The sequence below is a fragment of the Epargyreus clarus genome, unplaced genomic scaffold (genome assembly GCF_041222505.1).
Source record: "Epargyreus clarus isolate Ecla_fem2 unplaced genomic scaffold, WU_Ecla_fem_2.2 ptg000009l, whole genome shotgun sequence".
In the NCBI taxonomy this organism is placed as follows: domain Eukaryota; kingdom Metazoa; phylum Arthropoda; class Insecta; order Lepidoptera; family Hesperiidae; genus Epargyreus; species Epargyreus clarus.
Window position 1 is genome coordinate 2,951,343 of NW_027332217.1, and position 13,185 is coordinate 2,964,527.

The 13,185-nt window shown below is 36.1% G+C and overlaps 1 protein-coding gene across 1 annotated transcript; it reads left to right on the forward strand.

Moving 5' to 3' along the window:
- Positions 1–10,606: 10,606 nt before the first annotated feature.
- LOC140744760 (neuronal acetylcholine receptor subunit beta-3-like) lies at positions 10,607–12,132 on the forward strand. Its single transcript, XM_073076410.1, has one exon. It carries the CDS (start codon positions 10,607–10,609, stop codon positions 11,861–11,863), a length of 1,257 nt encoding a protein of 418 aa, XP_072932511.1. The 3' UTR covers positions 11,864–12,132.
- Positions 12,133–13,185: the final 1,053 nt, after the last annotated feature.

Consider the following 13,185-nt stretch of genomic DNA (forward strand, 5'->3'; position numbering starts at 1 on the left):
GGTTTCCCCCTCGAAAAAAAAAGATATTAGCGGATAAATTTAATATTAGTTTTGTGAAAAAATATCAAAGTATTAAAAGTTATTGGATGTATGTACATCGTCCATCCCCTGATTTTTTTTGATCATTTAGCATTAACTTCATTCATCTGTAATGTGGTGTAAACATTACTTCGATATTATAAAAAAAAAAAAATACCAGAAATTGTTATACATACTAATACTCGTGGGTTAAAGATTTAACAGTGACACATAGCACAAACTTATAAGTATAACATATAACGTGAAACCCAAAGCCTGTAAATCTCGCAGTAACGATGACACATTTCCCGATCGTTTCCCACTAAGATATTCCCCGGGATGAGCCGTAAGCCGGCGCTGGAACGTCTGGGGATCAGCGACAGAGCGGTGATACGTGCCACGTGACGCACTGACACACGATAAGATCACTTAGTATAGAATTAAAGAAACTCTTTACATTTCTTATGGAATACTAGTTTTTGCCCGCGGCTTCGCCCGCGTTTAAAACAAAATAATATGACATACTAACATACATAAAACTGAAAATTCGTACCTTCATTGGAATTACAGTGGCGACATCTGGCGAAAATTGCTCGTACCAACTCTGAAACCTTCATGGACTCATGGACAACAACTTTGCAAAAGATCATCACTTGATCAAATGCATAGTTTACGATTCAATCCTTACTAATATCGACTTTTTGGTCCAAAAGATCGATTCTCCGATTAATCGATCTTAGATCGCCATCCCTAGTTCCCGTGGGATTTCCGGGATAAAAACTTAGATCGCCATCCCTAGTTCCCGTGGGATTTCCGGGATAAAAACTATCCTATGTCCTTTCTCGGGTTTTAGACTATCTTTGTACAAAATTTCATTAAAATCGGTTCAGTGGTTTAGGCGTGAAGAAAAGACAACCAGACAGACAGACAGAGTTACTTTCGGATTTATAATATTAAGTAAGGATTAGTTTGACTATGACGGCTCGAGGATGCAGTCCATCTGGTGGTAAGTGACTACTGTCACCCATGGACTCCGATCAACTTCATATAAGATTATATTCATATTTGTGTCAACGATGTGTTGATACCCCTGAGTACTAAGTTGGAAGTCCTCATATTATTATAAGTATTTCTCCCTTACCACATCCTTTAAAAAGAAACGCAGCAGCGCTTAACACTGTTGTTATTAGACAGAAATAGAAGTTGCGGTGATCCCTGCAGAGTCAAACCACAAAGGGCTTTACCGACTTCATATATAATCGTATAATAGAATTGATAAAAAGGCCTAAAATATATTTTCTTTAATATTTGAGTCTTAAAATGGAATATGTTAAGCGCAAATGTGTTAGGCGCTTAATCTAATGATGTTCAATATTGAGAGGGATCATTATCGAATGAAGGTTTAAGGTATTTTCTTATCGTTTCATATTTGCTTATCTTTCGCTTTAGTATTATGAGGGGATCACCGACAAAGTGTTACGACGTGAATACGTGAAGCGGTAACGTAGACCAAAAATATATAAAATTAGTTTGATAAGAAATTTTGAATTATTTTGAAAGTTGAGTGTCTCTAGTATCTTTTGATTGGGTATCTGTAGTAAATTTATCTATACATTTTAAAGCTAAAATTCGTAAAGCCGGACTGCAGGGCAAGTCAAAGAATACTTAGGACGTACAATACACTACACAATTCACACGTACGTAAAATACTTTTGACGCGCTAGTATATACCTACTTGACACTTTGCGATGTTACTCTAATTACGACGCTATGTCTGTTAACCGACTTGAACCCTTGAGTGTATACCTATTTTTGAAATCTTAATCTGTTAATCTACTATTGAAGCTGACTGTACATACGCTTGAAAAAAAATCCCTCTGCAATCGGGTTACTTAGCGTACATTTTCAGTTTCAAATTTACAGTTATTATTTTTCGTTTCGTATTTTGACGAATGTAATTACTCGTATAATCGTTTTAGGTACTTGGTAGGTATCGTAAGAACGGGTATCCTAAATACATGTAATATTCACTGTAATAATACCGATAGGCGTCACTAAAGACTTTAGTTTTTGCTCATTTACTACTTCAGTTAGGTAACACAGCTAGGCAACGCTTTCTACACTCACAGCCTCACACTAGGATTCCCTGTATCGTGGGTGCTATGGACACAGAGACAAATACACAACCACCTAGACCCAGAAACAGAAATCTAAATTTCTTCATTTAGATATCTGTCTGGCCGGGAATCGAACCCGGGACTCTCTGGCGTCAGACCGGCATGGTGACCGTTTCGCCTTTGCCTTTGGTTAAATTACGCGTGCATGTTTTTTTCAAAGAATCTTTTACCATTCAAAGCAAACGATAATGAATTCGAATGAACAGCAAACAATGTAACTTCTCAACTGCACACTTAACATAATTTACAGTTACAAAATTAAAATTCATTAAACAAATTCCACTCGAAACTCGCTAAGTGTAATAAAACACGGTTTCGCAATGAGAACAATAAAGTTCACTGCAAAAACAGCATCCCGAATTTGTCTTTAATTCCCCCACTAAACGCTTCTGGGGGCCGCTAAGTTCCGACAAAGATAAATGGCACAAGAGGTTTTTGCATCGCGATAGTGTTATAAAGTTGCTCACTTGCCCCTTTAACTTTGTTCGCAATTTTGTTTGAGTACAGGGTACCTTGGGTTGCCCAAGGACAGCGATGGTGATAATTTTTTATGGTAGTTTTTATGTTTTTATATTTTTGTATTTCTTTTTTGTATATGTGTACATTTTGTAAATAAGTTTCTATTAGTGTATAATTTAATTATTATTTTTTAGTTCAATTAGTATTTAGTTTTATTGTTTCGAATATTGTAGGTTGTAGAGTTTTAGGTCGCTGGTTTCTAATCCGAAATATAATTTGGAACCCTTGTGCGCTAGTGACGATAGTGTAGGTGAATAAATGTATAAATACCGTAGAACTGTGCGGTGCTCCCTTCGGCGACCGATCGACCGTGATGCACACACACTCGCGACGTCCAAATAGGTCCCCAGGACCCCCGTAATAAATATAAATTATATTATACGTCCCGTGACGAAATCTGAATACCGACTGTCCGTACAATGTGTGTTATGACAGAAACGTCAACCTTTAAATTTTGAATTTACTCCTTTTATTTATAATCAGTATTTCGACCAGTTCTAAATACTGAACATACCCCCGCCCGAGAAAGGCCAAGCCTTTATCAACCAAAATCCAAAAAATAAAACCTTATACCGATCATAAGCAAACATAGAATAACACAAATAAGTTTGTGACAACACAATTCCGAAACCAGCCTACTAAACTTAACCATAGGCCGAATAAATATAACCGATGTTGTTTTCAGTTTATCCGTATAATACAATCTTTCTCAGGCAGTAAATCCAAGATCCAAAATCCGTCCTAATATCCGTTTTAAAGAAAGCAAGTTTTCTTCTTTTAAAAAACTAAATCCCCGATTGTAGGTGATCCTCCAGGTTAAGTCCATTTACATCTAGTTTGAAGCGAGTGAAGATATTAAATTCTCCATCTTCTCCAAAATCTTTGATAAAGAGCTTGCGCCAATTGACATCTCTTCAATCTATCGTTTGGTAAATCCGCCAAGTTATGTTCCAGTTCCAATAATAAGGATTTACCGATAAACCATGAGGATCTTCCGTTACCGTACATAATGGTCTAAAGTTGAGAACTGCTTCCATCCAGGTAAATACAGTTTCCAGCTCTTCATAAATTAAAACAAGTTCCCCGATTACTCGTTTCAACAAAGTTATTGCTGACTTTACATCTTGTTTTTAATCTAAATGCCTTCTTGCATATACATAATTTGTCCCACAGTCGAACCGAATGACATGTGAAAGACCCCGCCGAGAAGTAAATGTAGTTAATGCTACAAAAAAACCTTCCGTCGTCAAATCGTTGACACTAAATGTTCATTGTACAACCTTTGCACAAGAACAAACAAAAAACCTGCAAAATATAACACCCTAATGTTTTAGGATTCCTTAACCGCGAAACCCTAAGGATCTTTAAAACAAAAGAAAAGCAAAATCCGTTTGCAATGTGAAATACCCCGGTGGCATTCACCCTATCCGTAGGTAATGAAACCATTGTGTCAATCCATTTGACCAAAAACAAAATTAAAACAAAATATCCTACAACGAAGATAATATACCTTTACCAATAAAAAAGAATTGAATTAATTAACAACATAAAAAAATATATCTAAAACCGTAAAACCGCTAAATCAAATTAATATCTTTTTCCGAAATTTATTTACCGCACGCTGTCTTTCCATGATAGAGAACCGTTTTCTCACCGATGAAAAGGGACTATTTACCGTAAACGTATCTGGTAAATATGGCGAACCTACCGCATATCGCCGTGTATCATCCCGGTGATGATAATTTTTATTATAAATTTTATGATCCAAATGTCTTGGATCCGCAATGACGCTAGGATTATCGTTAGTGTCCCTAACTTTATATACAAAATTATCCGATTGTACGTTTGTAAATGTTTGGCAAACGTTAATATTCTGGGCACCTTCATCATTATTTACCGCGTATGAAAAAGGCCCCGACAATACATAACCGAAGATAGTTTCCATAGCACAAGGCAAATCATTGTTTATTTTAATAATATCCCCGAGCATAACCTCTCCTAATAAATCCGCACCGATTAAAATATCAACCTCCCGACTAAGGTAAAAATATTCATCCGCAAGGGGTAGTCCTTTGTAATGACTACAAATCTCTTGAGGTAAATTGAAACTAGGCAACTGATTAGTTATTTTATTTAGAATAGTAGCGGTAGATACCAATAACGGTCGACGTGAAAACCGCGGTCGAATCGTTAAATTAACCACATTTCTACCAATATCCACTGGTATGCCACTCAGTCCCGTGACTGTAGAAGCATTCGTATTAAACCGCCTCAAACCTAATCTATTGGCACAACCCTCCGAAATAAAACTACCTTGACTACCGTTGTCCAATAACGCACGCGCTTCTTGATAGTGACCATGTGCATCCTTAATATGCACCATGGCCGTAGACAAAAGAACCGTACGATTAAACATGTTAGCTTCAATCATGTTAGAAGTCAACGAAGCACCACCTTGATTCGAAACCGTAATACTTGCCTTGTTAGATCCGCTAACAGATGCAGTACATGGATTATCCTCCGCCCTATCCGCGACAACATTAGAGGCATGTGCCTTACTGTTACCGGTCACAGTAGGTGTCGCCGCCGACCTTGCACTGCTCGATGCTGTCTGGTAGTGAGGTAAATCCATGTGAATAAGATGATGATGCTTAGGTGACTTACACTTAAAGCAAACCCATGAAGATTGACAGTCCGCTATCTTATGAGAGTTAAAACATCTAAAACATAGTTTATTTTCTTTAATAAAGTCTTTCCTAAGACCCACCCTTAAAGATAAAAATTTATTACATTTGGAAAGATGATGTATTCCCTTTTTACAACATTTGCAGCCTACCTGCCTACTTTCCTGAAATGCCGCATGAGTTTTAGTAGTGCCACATGTCCGATGTGAATCACCACTTGACTCCAAAATCCTAAGTTCATTTTCCAAAAACTTTATTAAATCCTTAAATTCCGGAAACTCCTTTCCTGTAAACCGTTCTTCAAAACCTTTTTTTAGACTATTATCTAATTTTTGAAAATTAATATAAAACAATAAATGAGTCCACTGATCAACCGGAAAATTCATCTTTTCTAGCGCTTTCGTATTTTCTAGCAATGTATTTAAAAATAATTTAATAGAATTTAAATGTTTGGTGACATGTGAAATATAAAACAAATTATAAAATAGTTTATCTGCTAACAATCTTTTATTATTATATCTATTGTTCAATAGATCCATAGCAACCGAAAAATTATCTCCCGAAATAGATAAGTGTTGCAATAAAACCTTTGGTTCTCCAGCCAATGAACCTAATAAGTAATACATTTTCTCCGAATCAGATAAAGCATTATCTTCACATATCAATGAATTGAATAAATCCATAAATGAAACAAATTCTTCTATTTTTCCCGAAAATGTAGGAATTTGAATCCGTGGTAAAACCACCCGCTTCCGCTTGTCACCATCATCCATTGATCTGAACTCCGAACCATGTTCAGTCTCCGAAGATGATATTTCTAAAAACTTCCTCTTGATATCATAATATATTCCATTATATTTTTTATAATCGTCCGAATAATCCACATCAGAACTATCGTCCAATTCCGATTGCAGTTCCAAAAACATCGACGTAAAATCTTCATAATTACGATCCAAATCATGATACCGTATTTTAAAATTATTTTTATCTATTTCAGATTTAGGTTCCCGCTGAGAAAGATCGTAAATAGAATCCAAATTATGGATTGCTAAATCGTATTTTAATTTATTCAACCTTTGTTTAGATTTAGGAGCCATTTCAAAAAAATTGAAATAAGAAAAAATAAAATTAAATTTAAACCGATAGAACGCTGTCACAAAATTATATGTCAACCGACTTGACAAATATGAAAGCACAAAATATTACCGAATGTAAATTATAATCCGCAGTAATAAAAATCCAAACCGAAATAAAACCGACCGAAATAATAGAGTAGACAACGACCATGCAGTCCACCTCCACCTGGTGTAAATGACCACACGTGCGCTGTTACTCTTGAGGACTAAGTTGGAACGCCTCGATTAAGTATATCTCCCTTACCACACCTTTTTCAAACCAAAATACAGCAGCTCTAAACACTGCTGTAATGGCAGAAATAGATGTGGCGGTGGTGCTGCCGGAGTCGAACCACGTAGAGTTCTACCACCTTCAACCGACACAACCCGAAACAGGAGAATGCTCAATACAAACCCGACCGAAACACTAATAATAGTCCGAAAAAACGCCTAAAACCGTTGACGTTTCTTGTAGTACCCGATGTACATAAATAAAATAGTAACCGAAATAAATACGTGTATCCCTACGTAATAATTGTAGAGTACACCCGTTTTTTGATGTTGTCCAGCCGCTGTAAATACTTATAATCCGGCAAAGTATTTACAAACGACGTGGACGTGTGCCGATGTCTACACTACTGTTCACCAACACACAAGAATATACTTGCGAGCACGGAAACCCGAATCCCGACTCGAAGTGACCAAAATGTAGAGTTTTAGGTCGCTGGTTTCTAATCCGAAATATAATTTGGAACCCTTGTGCGCTAGTGACGATAGTGTAGGTGAATAAATGTATAAATACCGTAGAACTGTGCGGTGCTCCCTTCGGCGACCGATCGACCGTGATGCACACACACTCGCGACGTCCAAATAGGTCCCCAGGACCCCCGTAATAAATATAAATTATATTATACGTCCCGTGACGAAATCTGAATACCGACTGTCCGTACAATGTGTGTTATGACAGAAACGTCAACCTTTAAATTTTGAATTTACTCCTTTTATTTATAATCAGTATTTCGACCAGTTCTAAATACTGAACATAGGTACTGTATATAACCTTATTATTATCCAATAAATGTAGAAGAAATAAATGAAGTACAGGTTCGCTGTAAATTGGCGTGCAGTTCATTTGACGTTGATTGATCGTGGGTGGAAAGGATATCTATAATAAATATCCCAAATTAATATTGGAGTTTATGTGGGTGAGCTTAAAATGTGCTGTGAGAAATCTTTTTTGATATTGAGCCGTGCTTTGCAGCTTTGAGGTCGGCCACAGATGCGCCGCTACCCCTGAGGACTAAGCTGGAACGCCTCCGAAAAGTCTGTCTCCCTTACCACACCCTTCAAACCGGAACACGGCAGCGCCTAACACTGATGTTATTAGGTAGAAATAGGTGTGGCGGTGGTGCCTCCGGAGTCGAACCGCAAAGGGTTCTACCACCATTAAGCTTACCTTTACCTTACCTTTAGATTTAGAAGAATTTAGTGTTTTTGTTAGTGTTAGTGCCTTAGCATATACATAAATTTTTACCAATTTAAGAATACGGCGAACATTATTCGAAACGAAGCTGATGTAAAGATTTTTTTATATGAAGTATAACAACGATAAATTAAACATTGTTATTTTACATTAACATCAAAAATCTTAGGCACATAAGATTTTACGTCACTTTACGGCACGAAGCTTACATGTCTTACATTAAAAATAGTCATGCATGTAAAACTGTTGTATTTTTCATCCTAAATGTGTATGAATTGATTAAACGAAATGACAAAGCAAGTTAAAAAGATTATAAAAAAATATATCAAAATATGTTAAAAAAGCTTGATGACGACTTTAAGTTTGTTCAGAATTTTCTTTGAGTAAAGGTGTTGAGTTATAAATTTTATGCTACCTAAGAGACTCGCTATTTAATTTCTTTTGAGAAATATTTTGTAATGACTTTTTTTACTACCTAAAAGTTTAATGCACCAATTAGTAATGTATGTATGAAAAATCGCACTTATCCATTTGCCTCTTTAAATAGCTCTCAAAGAAATATATACATAGATCCATAGATACACACATTAAACTTTTAACACCCCTATTTCTACGTTGGGGGTTAAAATTGAGTTTATCTGTTCTCACGGGTAGCACCCTATCTGTGGTCGATATCAAGTAGGACTTCAATCCTATTCGGGTTTGACCAACAGATGTTTCTTTTCCGACAATAATCGTATATCATGATCTAAGTGAAATTTTAATATAATAATTATAATTAAAATTATATTGTATTTTTCTTATACTTAGTAAAAATTTCGAATGCGAAAATTCACAAGAATGAAACAATTAATGTGCACTAAATTAAAACAATCGTCGGTAAAGTTTCTAAGAACTGTTTTGTGGGATTGTTTAATTTCATAGTCTTCACAGTACGACCAAGTTTGAGTTTAAGATTACTAGAAACTAAACTCAAAAACGGAGTAAGCGTTCTCACCATGTAGAAACTTCAAAATACATCTTCGTCAAAGGTGAAATTTAAAGCCAGTTGTCCACAAGATATGAATTTATGGTTCAAAGATGTTCTTATATTCATCATCAACCCATTACTGTCCCACAGCTGGGCACGGGTCTTCTCTCAGAGTGAGAAGGATTAGGCCATAGTCCACCGGGCTAGCCAAGTGCGTATTAGTAAACTTCAAATACCTTTGAAAACTATTTTTTGAGGATTCTAAGGTATGCAGGTTTCCTCACGATGTTTTCCTTCACCATTTAAGCAAGTGATAATTAATTTCTTATACGCACATCGCACATAACTTGAAATATCAGAGGTGCCTGGGATTTGAATCTCAGACCCCTGGATCAAGAGGCTGAGTTTCTTAACCACTAGGCTATCACTGCTGTGTTCTTATATTGTTAGTCAGACAATGTATTAAATAATAATTTAATACTAAGGAACCAGTTGCGTTAAATAGTCGTATTAACAGCACCGAAAAAGCAAATGTAAGAACAAAAAATAATATATTTTATTTATTTTGTATAATTAATTTAATGTGACTTGCAACGTTGTTAATGTTAAAATAAGTAAAAATCTTTCCACTTGTATGTTTAACTATTGTGTCTTGTTTAATATGGAATAAAACTTATTATAAGTTCATTTTAATTTTATAGATTTGTAAAATTACAATCATTTAAAAAATAGTTTTCTTTCGTTTTGCTTCGAAGGTAATAATTTATCAGCTTTCCTATTGATGGATAGAGGCCCTAAAGCTTAGCGTAAACACTTGACTATCGGCACGGTGATGAATAGATAACCCTTCGTAATTGCAACGAAAGCACTTAAACAACTTGGCTGCTTGTAAACTGTCACAATACCTAAAGATCCCATTAAACTTTGGCAATTTGCAACTTTTCCTATTAGGAATAGAGCGTCACGTCTTATAGTCTTCGGAATTTTGTGATCGCATGCTTTAAGGGTTCAAGGGTTCTGTGCCGAGTGGAGTTTAATGGGGTGTAAAGTAGGGAAATGTTACTTAGTATAGTAAATGCTTTGGTATTATTTTTGTTTAGGTTCTGTACTTTTATTTTTAACGTTATCCTGTTAAGTTATTGTAGTCAAATTGTTTCTAAAGTCTCGGCACTACAACAAAACTCTAGCATCTTCTGCCTTACGCCAGAGGTAACTAAAGGAGGGCTTCCAGCCAGGGACCCCGGGGAGGTTCAGAGTATGTGTGGCGGCTTATCATCGTAAACAGCACAGCGCTCGAAGGATCTCGGTTGTCCATTGGCGATCCCGGAGTCCTCCACGTAGTGCTGAAGATGGGCAAGGACCCCTTTCTTGATGGGTCAGCGAGTAAACTACACATAACAATAAATTGTTAACAAAAAAGATAACAGTTGAGTAAATGGAAGTAAAATTAAAAAAACATGCACCACGCTAAGGGAACTGCGTAAATGGCAAGTACACATATTTTTCATGCAGCATATAATATGATAATAAGTATTAAATATCTTACACGTGTAGTATCTGTTCCATATGGTGCCAACTAATCGTAGGATCGGATTATACTGTTTTTAGGTATTTATCAATAGTTTATTCTGCCTGTGACAATGGCACTGATCAGTACAATAGCCGCTGCTTTAATATTTATAAGTGAAGTTATACTTGCAAGTACTAATAATTGTCCACTTCGATCAAACAATCAAGAAACTGAAAACTACGAAGTGAAGCTACATGGAGATTTACTTTGCGGATACAATTCTAGTTTCCGTCCAGTGAAAAACCATAGAGATACTGTGGATGTTAGCGTTGCGTTCTTTCCAAAATACACCAGCTTCGATTCCCTAGAAGAAGTTTTTACGGTTCACACTTTACTCTTATTCACATGGTTCGATGAATTTTTAGAATGGAAACCTGCTGATTATGACGGAATCGATGAAATTTTAATGGAGAGTCGCAATATATGGACACCACCCTTCACACTATTTAACTCAGATAAATATGATGAAGACAATTCAATTTATACAACTTGTTCAGTCCATAGTTTTGGACTTGTCTCGTGTTTTTTAAACCGTGCACAGTCTGGACTTTGCAGTTCTTCACTGCGGCGATGGCCTTATGACTCACAAAACTGCACGATGGTTTTTGGAGCTCCAATGTACACGGGTGAGCAAATTAATTTAACAGTCAAGAATATTTCCTTCGATATGAAATTTAACGATAATGGATCTGGTTGGAAATTGTTGAAAGTCGAAAATGAACGCCTACCGGGTAATATTAGTATGCTTAACCGCACATATCCGCGGCTCCAATACACTTTTATTATGAAGAGAGAATCAGCAGGTCCGGCAGCAATCGTCGTTATCCCGTCTATTGCGATAGTTTTACTCACACTCATTTCATTGTTAATTGATATCAAAGATAATACAAGGTTATTCTTAGCCTGTTTCAGCCTTCATGGCCATTTCACATTTTTAGCAGTAATTGGATACAATATTCCTAAACATAGCTTTGATACACCTATTCTACTGCTGTTCATCCGAGACTCGATGATAGTGACTTTAATGGTGATTGTTTTGACACTCGTGTTAATGGCTATGAGACGCAGAGAGACGTCGGCTCCAGCATGGATGGTAGCAGTTAACAGATTAGTGACGGGCAGTGCAGTAAACAACATCCTTTTCACAAAATTTGATTCAACTGATATCAGCACTGGAAAACTTCTCAGGGATTCTGTTAGTGAGGAACAGGCCGTATTTTTAAAGGAATGGATAGATTTTGCCAATCTGGTAAATAGCTGTATGGTTATTATCTCAGTAATTGTGTACATTACGTTAATTGGCAGTTATATACCTGTTGACGACTAGTTCTTGGACATCATTTATACCGTTAGTAAAGCCTTTTTAGGCCCCCGAAACTTTGTAGATCTAATAGTACATGATGTTTAAACGTAATGTTACTTTCATAGTGTGTCTTGAATCTAAGGTAAAATTATAATTTTATTATTTGACTTTTTTTTCTCTAGTGTTATTTTAATATTTAATCCTTGTTATTAACAATGAATTATATTGATTGATATTGGTTGAATTAAATTAAATAGAATTCTATGTTGGAGAATATATTTTATTGTACCTGTTTCTGTATTTTTATTTTCCTTTTTTATTCTAAGCCAATGTTAACATCAATAGCCTGTATCAATAATTAGCCAAAAATATAATAAGAGCTCATTCAATGATTACAGACATCCATGAGCGGTAAAAGTTATCATCAGGTAGACTGCAAGGTCGATTGATACTTCTACGATATAATTATAAAATATTAGACAAACAACTGTTCTATAAGACCAGTGCCCTTATCTATTGTTACAACAGGCACATTGTAAACCGATCCACATAAATGCTTATCTATGCTTTTAATAAAAACATGTGTTTTGATATGAGTTATATTAGACTTATGACAGTACTCCTAAGGTAACGACTGTGACAGACGAAGACACATAAAGAAGAGAGATAGAGGGCTTTGTTATAGGGTTCCGTTTTAACCTTTTGGGTACACAACACTAAAAACTATTACAAATTACACATTTCATGTAAACTTAGGATGCACCTAATATCAACTCAACTGGAACCGGAATGCGAGAGTAGGAAATAAAAAGTGAATCTCCCCTGGCCTAGTATCTTAGGTTTATAGCATAGTGGCAAGAGGACGACAGCCTTGAATGATAAGCGTCAGATTCAGAACTTTGGTTTGGTCGTTCATTATGGTCACACACCTGACATCGGCCACATATGCGTTACTACTCTTAAGAATTCAGTTAGAACGCCTTAAAAAAGTATGTCTCCCTTTCCACACCCTTCAAGCTATATAGAACACAGCAGCGTTTAACACTGCTGTTATGATGCAGAAATAGATGTGGATCAATGTTTTGATGATATTTTTTGGTTAGGCACTTGATACGATTACGCTGTAATAATGTTTAAAAACATTGTGCAAATTTGTTACCTACACGTGTTTAGGTTAAGATAGTTAAGAATGTGACCATTACACCTGCAAAACACGTGGTCTCCTCGGGTTGTTTGTTCACTGGTATAAAAAACCCTACATTTTAGAAGAGTGGTTCACCCTTCTCACCAGGAGTTCTGCAAAATCACTAGACGATTTCGGACTGAAGCCTTTTTTAGCACTCCCC

Bases quoted from the DNA above. Each gene is read 5' to 3' on its own strand.
- LOC140744760 (XM_073076410.1), top strand. From the start codon at position 10,607: ATGGCACTGATCAGTACAATAGCCGCTGCTTTAATATTTATAAGTGAA.